At 40.1% G+C, this 12,985-nt stretch overlaps 1 protein-coding gene across 16 annotated transcripts in view; it reads left to right on the top strand.

Moving 5' to 3' along the window:
- LOC125980798 (ETS-related transcription factor Elf-2) overlaps positions 1-12,985 on the top strand; it is a 103,751-nt gene that overhangs the window by 67,982 nt on the left and 22,784 nt on the right. For all 16 annotated transcript variants that reach the window (XM_068651925.1, XM_068651927.1, XM_068651926.1 and 13 more), the window contains 3 exons: positions 4,192-4,384; positions 4,505-4,732; positions 5,022-12,985. The exon at positions 5,022-12,985 is cut by the window's right edge and continues 22,784 nt beyond it. In XM_068651925.1, coding sequence (XP_068508026.1) covers positions 4,192-4,384; positions 4,505-4,732; positions 5,022-5,532 — 932 coding nt within the window. In that variant the 3' untranslated portion in view covers positions 5,533-12,985. The remainder of the gene's footprint in view (positions 1-4,191; positions 4,385-4,504; positions 4,733-5,021) is intronic.

Here is a 12,985-nt window from a genome sequence, read left to right as displayed (position 1 = left end):
CACGGTCCCCACTCCTGTAGGCCTCCTCCTAGGCCTCCTCCTTGGCTTTGTGCAGCATCCTGAAGTTTGGTGTAAACCATGGTTCGTTGTTGTTGTGCGTGCAGAAGGTCTTAGTTTGCATACACATGTCCTCACAAAAGCTGATGTATGATGTCACAGTATCGATGAGTTCATGTAGGCCTGAAGTTGCAGCTTCAAAAACACCCCAATCGGTGCAGTCAAAGCAGGCTTGGAGGTCCTGCTTTGACTCCACTGTCCATTTCCTCACAGTCCTTACCACAGGCTTAGAAGTTTTTAATTTCTGCCTGTAGGCTGGGATCAGATTAACTAGACAGTGGTCTGAGAGTCCTAAAGCTGCACGGGCCACAGAGCGGTATGCATCCTTTATTACAGAGCAGCAGTGGTCCAGTGTCTGTGTCCCTCTGGTCGGACACGTTATGTTTTGTCTGTATTTGTGGAGTTCGTGTGTGAGGTTCACTCTGTTAAAATTACCCAAAACAATGATCAGTGAGTTTGGTAGTTTTCTTTCCACGTCTGTTACCTGGTCAGCTAGCACCTGTGTGGCTTCGATCGCACGTGCGTGTGGTGGAATGTAAACAGCCGCTATTACGATAGAGGGGAACTCCCGTGGAGAATAAAACGTCCGGCAGTCTATGAAAAGCGTCTCTAGGAGAGGGCTGCAAGAGTCTTTCAACATCGTGACATCAGTACACCAACCTTCATTAATGTAGAAACATAGACTACCTCCCTTTGTTTTTCACGTGAGCTCTGTGCTGTGATCAGTGCGTAGTAGCCGAAACCCAGTTAGCTCTTCGGCATGGTGGGGGGTGCGTCCGTCGAACCACGTTTCGGTGAAGCACAGGGCGGTGGATTTGATAACGTCCGGGTTCCTTGAAATGAGAAGCAGCAGTTCATCCATCTTGTTCGCCAGGGAGCGGACATTCACCAGATGAATTGATGGTAGATGAGCACGGAAAACTCTCTGCCTCAACTTCACGTTATGTTGAAACCTCTGGTTTTGTTTGGCAAAACAACGTTTGCATGTATTAGCTCTAAAATTGCCACAGTTATCCAAGTAACTATGGAGCGATCAAAGTTTGTTTGAAAAAACACTTCTTGGCCAGTGTTTTACCTATCGTAGATGTGCGTACAGAAATACTGGACTGTACCAGTGATGTCTGTAGGCCTTTAACAGACAGGGTTAGGGTTCATTTCAGTATTCTGCGCTGAACTCTTGCCATCATTTTAGGTGAAAAACGACAGTGCCAAACTTTCTCCATTTGTAGAAGATTACTCCAAATGTGGATTAATGAACATCTAGACCAGGGGTGGGCAAACTTTTTGTCTTGCGGGCTGAATTGGGTTCTAAATTTTGACCGGGGGGGGCGAACCAGGAGCAGATGGATGTAGTGTTTGTCTGAAGTAATATAAACGACCTGTAAAGGTCATTGCATAAAAGGTTTTGGCCTTTAGTAGGTAGTAAAGCGTGGATATTCAAAAAAAGTTTTTTGAAAACAAATGCATTTATTAACAGCATTAAAAAAAAATCCCTAAAAAACTGCTATCAGTGATTCTCATAAAATACGACACTGTTATTATGAATAACAGTCTCCATCACTTCAGTGCCTGCAGTTCAGATTAATGAAAGATGTTTATCTTATGAGATCACATCAAACGGCAAACATTCTGACCAAGTATATCATCTTGAAGAATCGGTGAAAGCATACATCCAAATAAAGTAATCAAAACGGCAACACGGTGAGGGGTATCTGAAAATCAGAGCAGAGTTTTAACTCACAAACACCTGGTAACAGAGGTGAGGAAACGGGAAACACTTCCTTAAAGTAAGCCTTAAGAACTTTACAGGTTAAGATTAGTCACAAACAGGTGGTGCATCAATGTCCTTGAGCATCCTGCATTGTTTGAAAATGAGAATGGTCGCTAGTTTCAATCCCTGCTATTTGTATATTCAAAATGCATTTTTTTACAACAAACTTGAAAGCCTCCCCTTCATTTTCAGTGGGAACAGTGTTGTTGGTTTCCCTTTGTTTGCTAGTGTGTCATAGTCTGGAGTAAAATTTGTTGTGGCAATTCTTAGGAGAGATCCGAGGTGTTGGTCCGTTTACCTAGATCTGTGACGGGTTGATGTTGATGTTCATGTGGCTGAACGTCACGTCGCGTACGTCAAGCCAAATTGGCCACTCTTTTTAAACACTCGGCACTCAGTGTCCACCTTGCTTTTCCTTGGGCGACTCATTTTAATGGAAGGATTCCAGGGGAAGGTTTGTGGGTGGCTTTAGCGTAAAACTGTATCCGAAAGCTCGGCGCGCAAATTACAAGAATGCTGTCGTCACAGCCCACGCTCTAAATTCGGCACTGCTACAAATAGAGCGCGAGTGCGCCATTTCCGTACTACTGAGTACGTACACGCACTTGTGAGTGTGCACCGAGCTTTCTAACACGGCTTCCGGTAGTAAATGCGCAGGCGAGTGGTTCCCCATCTACTGGGGAAACGCAGTCATTGCAGGCAAAATTACCGAAAAAAAAAATGTTTAATAATACAATTTATTTAGGGTTGGCGGGCCGGATTAAACGGTCCCGTGGGCCCGCGGGCCATAGTTTGCCCATACCTGATCTAGACATTTGGAGATGGTTTATAAGATTTCCCAGCTTTAGCAAGTCATGATGGATATCAGACAATGCTTATCATAGACACAATTCTTACCAGGTATGTGTTTTATAGTGGGCAGGGAAACTTTATGCCACATCTCAGTGATTGGACACAGCCCTGACCGTTTTTTTTTATCATAAGAAATCGGCATACGTGAATGGACTGTACTTTTATAGCGCATTTTTGGTACTCAGAGCTTCATAATGTTTCCTCATTCATCTACTGATGAGAGACCATCAGGAGCAAGTAGGCGTTCAGTGTTTTGCTCAAGGACACGTTGACATAATCACAATGGCTGGGGATTGAAACCTCCAACCCATGGAGTCCTCTACCATTGAGCTACTAAAACAGATGGAAGCCAGTGATATAAAAAAAAAAAAATCCTTAAAATGCACGGGGGGGGGGGGTGCTACTGGTGTGTTCGACCATCCGCGGACGGGGGTGGTGGGGGTGCTACCGGTGTGTTCGGCCATACGGGGGTCGGGGGTGCTACCGGTGTGTTCGGACATCCGCGGACGAGGTGGGGGAGTTTGCGGGTGGCTAATGCTATAATGGTAGCTGCTATACGCACAAGGCTATTTTATTTCAAAATAGGCTGCTCCGTTAATGTTTCGAGTAGATTTACGGATCGATATGGAAGGGAAACATAAGCAGTACCAATGTGTTAGATTGAACTTTAGTCAGTTACGATCATTTTATAGGAGATAGTTTGAGAAACGCGATTGTTTACAGGGGGCTGCCACGACACTTTGCTGAGGCTCATGGTCTGCGAGCTGAGGCTCATGGGAGTTTGCGGGTGGCTAATGTTATAATGATAGCTGCTATACGCACGAGGCTATTTCATCTCAAAATAGGCTACTCCGTTAACATTTCGTGTAAATTTACAGATCGATATGGAAGGGAAACATAAGTAAGCAGTACCAATGTGTTAGATTGAACTTTAGTCCGTTCCGATCATTTTATAGGAGATAGTTTGAAAAACGTGATTGTTTACAGAGGGCTCATTGGTTATTGACTAGTGGATGCATACCACAACCTTAGTCAACCTCAGTTTGTTGCAGTATAGCTTCTATTTTGTGCACCTTTTAATCCGGTGCGCCCTATATATGAAATAATTTCTAAAATAAAAAATTCAATGAGGGTGCGCCTTATAATCCAGTGCGCTTTATGGTGCGGAAAATACAGTAGTTCCCTCTCCATCTCCAACAACTCTTGAGACAGTGGCAATAAAAGGACAAACTGGTGAGGCTGAGTTTTGCCTAAATAAGGTGGAAAAAAAAAACAATAACAAACATGGCATGATACAAAAATTTGAAACTCCTCTAGAATCAAAACTATTTGGAGTAGGACAACACAATTTCGCATGATACCCTAAATCTCTTTGTAGATTTCACAAAAAAATAAATCAGGAAAATCCATGACTTGAACTCGTAAACCTTGGTCCAGTTGATATGGTAGATATATTTGGTGACTTTTTGGTAAGCATTTGCTTTAAGATTGGCATTCTGTTTTTCTTCTAGGCAACACCACCTACCTGTGGGAGTTTTTGCTGGAGCTGTTGCAGGACAAAAACACATGTCCTCGATACATAAAGTGGATGCAGAGGGAAAAGGGCATCTTTAAATTGGTCGATTCCAAGGCCGTGTCCAAACTTTGGGGAAAACACAAGAATAAACCTGATATGAACTATGAAACGATGGGCCGAGCCCTAAGGTCAGCCATTCTGCACAAACTAAAACGTCAATTTTTTTTTTTAAATAAGCATTTCTATTAAACATATAATAAGCATGTTGTACAATGCCAATGCCGTAAGTCCAGTGCCTTCATATGCAGATATTATTACCAGCGTGGAATCCTTGCAAAGGTGGAAGGTCAGAGGTTGGCCTACCAATTCAAAGACATGCCAAAGAACATTCGAGTCATTGAAGATGATGAAGGTGAAGACAGCGAGGGCGTGGTGTCTAACCAGCCGGGTCCCAAAATCCTGGGCACCACCACCGCTGCTGCCTACAACCCTCAGCAAACCTATGTCACTATCATCCCCAATACCACCACCACCAGGTCTCACACTTAAGTGCACTTTTGAGATTTTTTTTTTTATTCAGCTCTGCAATTAGATTGTCATAAACCACACAAATAATATATGTAATTAAATAAAGAATTTTATTAATTATATAATGCTTAAACTTTTCACTTAAAAATTTTTTGTTGGTCATGTCAGTCTCAATGGTTCTTGAAGTCATCAAATAATACAAATTTATAATAGTGCTAGTAAAAAAAAAAAAACAGACATTCAATAGTCTGTATGTTGGCGAACTGGTGTTAATGATTGTTTTTCCTTCTCCAACAGGCCTATCCGTGCCATGCCTGTGGTAATGACGAACTCTCTTGGTCAAGTGACATTAAACTCTTCCCCTATCCTAACTACCACTGCAGGAACCCCAGTTACAGTAGCTAGCGTTAATGCAGCCCCAAAATTGGTCATTCAGACCCTGCCCACCATGCTGCCGTCTGGTTCCAAAGCAGGTGAGAAAATAACAATCATCACTATCCCAGCCAACCAGCTTGCCACGCTCATGCAGGCGAATCCATCTGGCCACGTGACCCAGCTCATACAGGCCAAGCCTGTCACTACACATCTAGCACAGGCTTTTGCAAAGCCAGTGACAAACCCAGCTGTCCATCTAGCTGTAGGCACACCAGTGCCACAGCTTATCTTGGCCAAACCACAGCTCTCTGTACATGTCCAAAGTCTCACCCAGAAAAAGGAGTCCTCCAACAGTCAGCCACAAGCAGGACAATCAGAGGTCACATCCCTCTTCAGTCAACCAGCATTGCCAGAAGAAAGCCCAGCTTCCTGAAAAGTCAAACTTTATTTGGGATGGGTTTGGGGCGAATAATAAACTGTAAATGCTGCAAAGGAAGGCATGTTATACCAAACCCCGATCCATTACCCACCACACAGTCCTCCTTTTTGACTGCCAAATGCTGCTCTCATCATGGACAAATTGAAACCCCATAGAAAAGGATCGAAACTGGTATGTGAAAAAACAAAGTTAAAAGATGGGCAGCCTTAGCGAATGAAACATTTGTAGTCAAACAGTATATAAACTCACTGAAAAGATTTTGTAAATGTAAGTGTACAGATCATTTTGATACGAAGCAGGTATGTTTTCTTCTCCTAAATTGAGTTTGGTTGTCATCTTTGTTTTACAGCCTAGTCCTTCCCCTTCACTGTTATAAACACTGCAATTTTTTGTACTGCAATTTAAAAGGGAGTCAAAAGATATATCCGAATCAGAAGTTAGATTTGTGTTCTATATATGAAGTATAGTAAACTATTATTTCTTGTGCTATCAGTTTTACTAAAATGTGCTATAAAAAAAAGAAAATTTGTCTTTCATTCTGTGTAATTGTGGCCGCAAATTGTGCTAGAAAAGTTGTTTGTGGGTGCTGGCATACTATGGAGTGACGTTTGTAAAACATCTGACGCTAAAAACAGCAACATTTTGGCACATTTACTTTAAAATAGGCAGGCTGTTCTCTTCAGACATCAACCCTATTCTCAAGCCCCAGCTCTCAGTGCTTGAATTGGTAAAAAGTTTGCTCAGCACCAGAACAACTTAAATTGCATCTAAACTTTGGTCTAGTCAAAATTCTGAGTCGCTAGTAACTCTGGGAAACCAATAGTCACAATTAAACTATCTTTCTTTACAACAGCCATACACCCATTTGCCACACCACGTCTCCTGTTCAGGGTCACGGGTGCTGGAGTTTATCCCAGCTGACTGGGTGAAAGGTGGCCTACACCCAAGGTTTGTTGCCAGTCAGTTCAGTGTACATAGTGAGACAAGCAACCATTTACACTCGCTTTCTCTTAGTCAATGAGTGGGAATTCAAACCACACTATATGTGAACCAAGTCAGGTGAATGTACAGACAACCATTCACACTCCTCATATTAGCTGACTCCATTACAACTTAGAGCTCATTATCTCTTCAGTCCAGTACGGCACAGTCCACGGTAATTATCTAATAACTTATCCTCACAATGTCCAGGTTTTCATTGCAATCACAATTTTTTAAATGATTACTCATAGAATTAAAAAGAAAACAATTACCAAAACTCAACTACCGTATTTTCCGCACCATAAGTTGCTTCGGTTCAAAAGGCGCAGACTCAATTGCGGTGGCTTTTCTGTACTCAATCCACACACAGGGCACACTGCATTATAGGGCACATGCATTCCATGACTTACAGTAAAAAAACAAAACATCACAGAGGCAAGACAGTGAGTTTGGTTGTATAAGTTCAGTTGTACTTTTTTATACTACTTAACCATTTACGGTTGCACAATGTAAAGATTAGAGTAGAAAAACAAAATGTTTGAGAATTTGGTTGAATTTCAAATTTTTAATTTTTGGTAAGTGGGAAGTTGTGGAATAGGTAGGCAAAAGATGAAGAGTTGAAAGTTGGAATGGGTTGAATCGGTTGAACAATGCAGAAATTAGAGTAGAAAAACGAAATTTTGGAGATTTTGGTTGAATTTCAAATTTGGAATTTTTGGTAAGTCGGAAGTTGTGGAATAGGTAGGCAAAAGATGAAGAGTTGAAAGTTGGAATGGGTTGAATCGGTTGAACAATGTAGAAATTAGAGTAGAAATACAAAATGTTGGAGAATTTGGTTGAATTTCAAATACGGAATTTTTGGTAAGTGGGAAGTTGTAGAATAGGTAGGCAAAAGATGAACAGTTGAAAGTTGGAATGAGTTGTATCGGTTGAACAATGTAGAAATTAGAGTAGAAAAACAAAATTTAGAAAGATTTGGTTGAATTTCAAATTTGGAATTTTTGGTAAACGGGAAGTTGTGGAATAGGTAGGCAAAACATGAACAGTTGAAAATTGGAACGAGTTGAATTGGTTGAAAAATGTAGAAATTAGAGTAGAAAAACAACATTTTTGAGAATTTGGTTGAATTTTTCGTAAGTTGGAAGTTGTGGAATAGTTAGAAAAAAGATGAACAGTTGAAAGTTGGAATGGGTTGAATCGGTTGAAAAACGTAAAAGTTAGAGTGGAAAAACGAAATTTTGGAGAATTTGGTTGAATTTCAAATTTGGAATTTTTGGTAAGTGGGAAGTTGTGGAATAGGTAGGCAAAAGATGAACAGTTGAAAGTTGGAATGAGTTGAATCGGTTGAACAATGTAGAAATTAGAGTAGAAAAACGAAATTTATAAAAAATTGGTTGAATTTCAAATTTGGAATTTTTGGTAAATGGGAAGTTGTGGAATAGGTAGGCAAAAGATGAACAGTTGAAAGTTGGAATGAGTTGAATCGGTTGAACAATGTAGAAATTAGAGTAGAAAAACGAAATTTAGAAAAAATCGGTTGAATTTCAAATTTGGAATTTTTGGTAAATGGGAAGTTGTGGAATAGGTTGGCAAAAGATGAACAGTTGAAAGTTGGAATGGGTTGAATCAGTTTAAAAACTTAGAAGTTAGAGTACAAAAACGAAATTTTGGAGAATTTGGTTGAATTTCAAATTTGAAAATTTTGAATATTTGGTATGTGAGAAGTTGTGGAATAGGCAGGCAAAAGATGAACAGTTGAAAGTTGGAATGGGTTGATCGGTTGAAAAATGTGGAAAAAAGAGTAGAAAAACGAAATTGTAGAGAATTTTGGGTAAGTGGAAAGTTGTGGAATAGGCAGGCAAAGGATGAACAGTTGAATGTTGGAACGGGTTGAATCGGTTGAAAAATGTAGAAGTGAGAGCAAATGTTGAATCCCCATAGAGAATGAATGGGAATTAAAAGAAAAAGCAATTGTGCCAAAATATTTTGAAATTTGGAACAAAACATAAAAAAACAGCTTCAGGAGGTTCACTTTAGGGGTTAAAATGTCGAAACGGGTTCAATCGGACAAAAAAAGCAAAAGTTAGCGCCTAATGTAGCTATTTAGGGCAGTTAATGTTGAAATAAGTTCACTTCCGGGTTGATTTGGGTCACTTCCGGTCTATTTGGGTCACTTCCGGTCTGATTAGAGGCACTTCCGGTCCATATGAGGTCACTTCCGGTTTATTTGGGGTCACTTCCGGTTTAAAAAGGTCACTTCCGGTTTAAAAAGGTCACTTCCGGTTTGATTTGGGGTCACTTCCGGTTTACCTGAGGTCACTTCCTGTTTACCTAAGGTCACTTCCAGTTTGATTTGGGGCACTTCCGGTTCATTCTAGGTTCATTGGGAGCACTTCAGGGTCAATCCAAGATGGCCGCCACACTGGAAGTGGGGGTCAAGGGTTGAATTGTGAAAGCATAGTGGAAGTGGGGGTGAAGGGGTGAATATGGTAAGGATGAGGTGACCAAAGTGAATAGAGTTGGAATGGGTTGAATCGGTTGAAAAATGTAGAAATTAGAGTGGAAAAACGAAATTTTGTAGAATTTGGTGTGAATTTCAAAATTGAAAATTTGGAAATTTTGGTAAGTGGAAAGGTGTGGAATAGGTAGGAAAAAGATGAACAGTTGAAAGTTGGAATGGGTTGAATCGGTCAAAAAATGTAGAAATTAGAGGTGAAAAACGGAATTTTGTGAAATTTTGTCGAAATTTTTAACGTGAAAACGTGAAATTTTTGAATTTGGGAATTTTGGGAATGTCGAGAATCGTTCCGAATGTGGTTTGAATGTGCTGAATGAGGTGAATTTAAAAGGGGAATGACGTAAAAGTGAAATGTCGAATCTGCCATTGAGAATGAATGGGGAAAAATTTGTCGTAAATTCGCGAATTTTGCGAAATCGGAAAATTTTCGGAACGAGAAAAATGGAAGCGCTCATCTCGTGAATATTTGGAATACGTCAAAAGTGGAACGGAGTGAATCGGATGAATTATGTGGAAGAAGAAGCGGGACAAAAAAGTGGCGGGAATAAAATAGAATAATAATAACTAGAAAATGCAATTTCTGGAGAAATTGCGTGTGAAGGCGAAGACTTTGAATCACTTCTTGGGGAATGATGGCGAATGATGTTGAAATGAGTTGAATTTCTTGAGAAATGTGGAAAATAGAAGTGTAATACTAAATTTTGGAGAATTTGGTTGAATTTCAAATTTGAAGTTTGGAATTTGTGGTAAGTGGGAGGTTGTGGAATAGGTAGGCAAAAGATGAACAGTTGAATGTTGGAACGGGTTAAATCGGTTAAAAAATGTAGATGTGAGAGCAAATGTTGAATCTCCATAGAGAATGAATGGGAATTAAAAGAAAAAGCAATTGCGCGAAAATATTTTGAAATTTGGAACAAAACGAAAATAAATAGCTTCAGGAGGTTCACTTTTGGAGTTAAAATGTTGAAATGGGTTCAATCGGACAAAAAATGCAAAAGTTAGCGACTAATGTAGCTATTTAGGGCAGTTAATGTTGAAATAAGGTCACTTCCGGGGTGATTTGGGTCACTTCCGGTCTATTTGGGTCACTTCCGGTTTGAGTAGAGGCACTTCCGGTCTAGCCGAGGTCACTTCCGGTTTATTTGGGGTCACTTCCGTTTTAAAAAAGTCACTTCCGGTTTAAAAAGGTCACTTCCGGTTTGATTTGGGGTCACTTCCGGTTTACCTAAGGTCACTTCCTGTTTACCTAAGGTCACTTGCGGTTTGATATGGGCACTTCCGGTACATTCTGGGTTCATTGGGGGCACTTCCGGGTCAATCCAAGATGGCCGCCACACTGGAAGTGTGGGTGAAGGAGGTGAATATGGTAAGCATAAGGTAAACAAAGTGAATAAAGTTGGAATGGGTTGAATCGGTTGAAAAATGTGGAAAAAAGAGTAGAAAAACGAAATTGTAGAGAATTTTTGGTAAGTGGAAAGTTGTGGAATAGGCAGGCAAAGGATGAACAGTTGAATGTTGGAACGGGTTGAATCGGTTAAAAAATGTAGAAGTGAGAGCAAATGTTGAATCCCCATAGAGAATGAATGGGAATTAAAAGAAAAAGCAATTGCGCCAAAATATTTTGAAATTTGGAACAAAACGTAAAAAAACAGCTTCAGGAGGTTCACTTTTGGGGTTAAAATGTTGAAACGGGTTCAATCGGACAAAAAATGCAAAAGTTAGCGCCTAATGTAGCTATTTATGGCAGTTAATGTTGAAATAAGTTCACTTCCGGGTTGATTTGGGTCACTTCCGGTCTATTTGGGTCACTTCCGGTCTGATTAGAGGCACTTCCGGTCCAGCTGAGGTCACTTCCGGTTTATTTGGGGTCACTTCCGGTTTAAAAAGGTCACTTCCGGTTTAAAAAGGTCACTTCCGGTTTGATTTGGGGTCACTTCCGGTTTACCTGAGGTCACTTCCTGTTTACCTAAGGTCACTTCCGGTTTGATTTGGGCCACTTCCGGTTCATTCTAGGTTCATTGGGAGCACTTCAGGGTCAATCCAAGATGGCCGCCACACTGGAAGTGGGGGTCAAGGGTTGAATTTTGTAAGCATAGTGGAAGTGGGGGTGAAGGGGGTGAATATGGTAAGGATGAGGTGACCAAAGTGAATAAAGTTGGAATGGGTTGAATCGGTTGAAAAATGTAGAAATTAGAGTAGAAAAACCAAATTTTGTAGAATTTGGTTGAATTTCAAAATTGAAAATTTGGAAATTTTGGTAAGTGGGAAGGTGTGGAATAGGTAGGCAAAAGATGAACAGTTGAAAGTTGGAATGGGTTGAATCGGTTGAAAAACGTAGAAGTTAGAGTAGAAAAACGAAATTTTGGAGAATTTGGTTGAATTTCAAATTTGAAATTTTGGAATTTTTGATAGGTGAGAAGTTGTGGAATAGGCAGGCAAAAGATGAACAGTTGAAAGTTGGAATGGGTTGAATCGGTTGAAAAATGTAGAAATTAGAGTAGAAAAACGAAATTACGAAGAATTTGGTTGAATTTCAAATTTGAAAATTTGGAATTTTTTTGTAAGTGGGAAGTTGTGGAATAGGTAGGCAAAAGATGAACAGTTGGAAGTTGGAACGGGTTCAATCGGTCGAAAAATGTAGAAATTAGAGGTGAAAAACGAAATTTCGTGAAATTTTGTCGGAATTTTTAACGAGAAAACGTGAAATTTTTGAATTTGGGAATTTTGGGAATGTCGAGAATCATTCCGAATGTGGTTTGAATGTGCTGAATGAGGTGAATTTAAAAGGGGAATGACGTAAATGTGAAATGTCGAATCTGCCATTGAGAATGAATGGGGAAAAATTTGTCGTAAATTCGCGAATTTTGCGAAATCGGAAAATTTTCGGAACAAGAAAAATGGAAGCCCTCATCTCGTGAATATTTGGAATACGTCAAAAGTGGAACGGAGTGAATCGGATGAATTATGTGGAAGAAGAAGCGGGACAAAAAAGTGGCGGGAATAAAATAGAAGAATAATAATAACTAGACTAGAATTTGCAATTCCTGAAGAAATTGCGTGTGAAGGTGAAGAGGTTGAATAAATACTTGGGGAATGCTGCAGAATGATGTTGAAAAGAGTTGAATCGGTTGAAAAATGTAGAAATTACAAGGGAAAAAGGAAATTTGGGAAAATTGGGTGTGAATTTCAAAATTGAAAATTTGGAATTTTGGGTAAGTGGGAAGTTGTGAAATAGGTAGGAAAATGATGAACAGTTGAAAGGTGGAATGGGTTGAATAAGTTGAAAATGTAGAAATTAGAGTAGAAAAACAAAATTGTAGAGAATTTTTGGTAAGTGGGAAGTTGTGGAATAGGAAGGCAAAAGAGGAACAGTTGAAAGTTGGAACGAGTTGAATCAGTTAAAAAATGTAGAAGTTAGAGCAAATCTTGAATCCTAATAGAGAATGAATGGGAATTAAAAGAAAAAAAAATGCACCAAAAGTTTCTGAAATTTGGAACAAAAGGAAAAAAACGGCTTCAGGAGGTTCACTTTTGGGGTTAAAATGTTGAAATGGGTTTAATCGGGCAAAATTTGCAAAAGTTAGCGCAAATGTAGGTAATTAGGGCACTTAATGTTGAAATATGGTCATTTCCGGTTTGATTTGGGTCACTTCCGGTTTGATTAGAGGCACTTCCGGTCTAGCTCAGGTCACTTCCGGTTTATTTGGGGTCACTTCCGGTTTAAAAAGGTCACTTCCGGTTGAAAAAGGTCACTTCCGGTTTGATTTGGGGTCACTTCCGGTTTGATTTGGGGTCACTTCCGGTTTACCTGAGGTCACTTCCGGTTCATTTGGGGTCAATCCCGGTTTGATTTGGGGCACTTCCAGTTCATTCCGCGTACATTGGGGCACTTCAGGGTCAATCCAAGATGGCCGCCACTCTGGAAGTGGGGGTCAAGGGTTGAATTGT

Source organism: Syngnathus scovelli, chromosome 1 (assembly GCF_024217435.2).
Source record: "Syngnathus scovelli strain Florida chromosome 1, RoL_Ssco_1.2, whole genome shotgun sequence".
In the NCBI taxonomy this organism is placed as follows: Eukaryota; Metazoa; Chordata; class Actinopteri; order Syngnathiformes; family Syngnathidae; genus Syngnathus; species Syngnathus scovelli.
The sequence above is the reverse complement of the archived record's forward strand: the minus strand, read 5'-3'. Positions and strand labels throughout refer to the sequence as shown.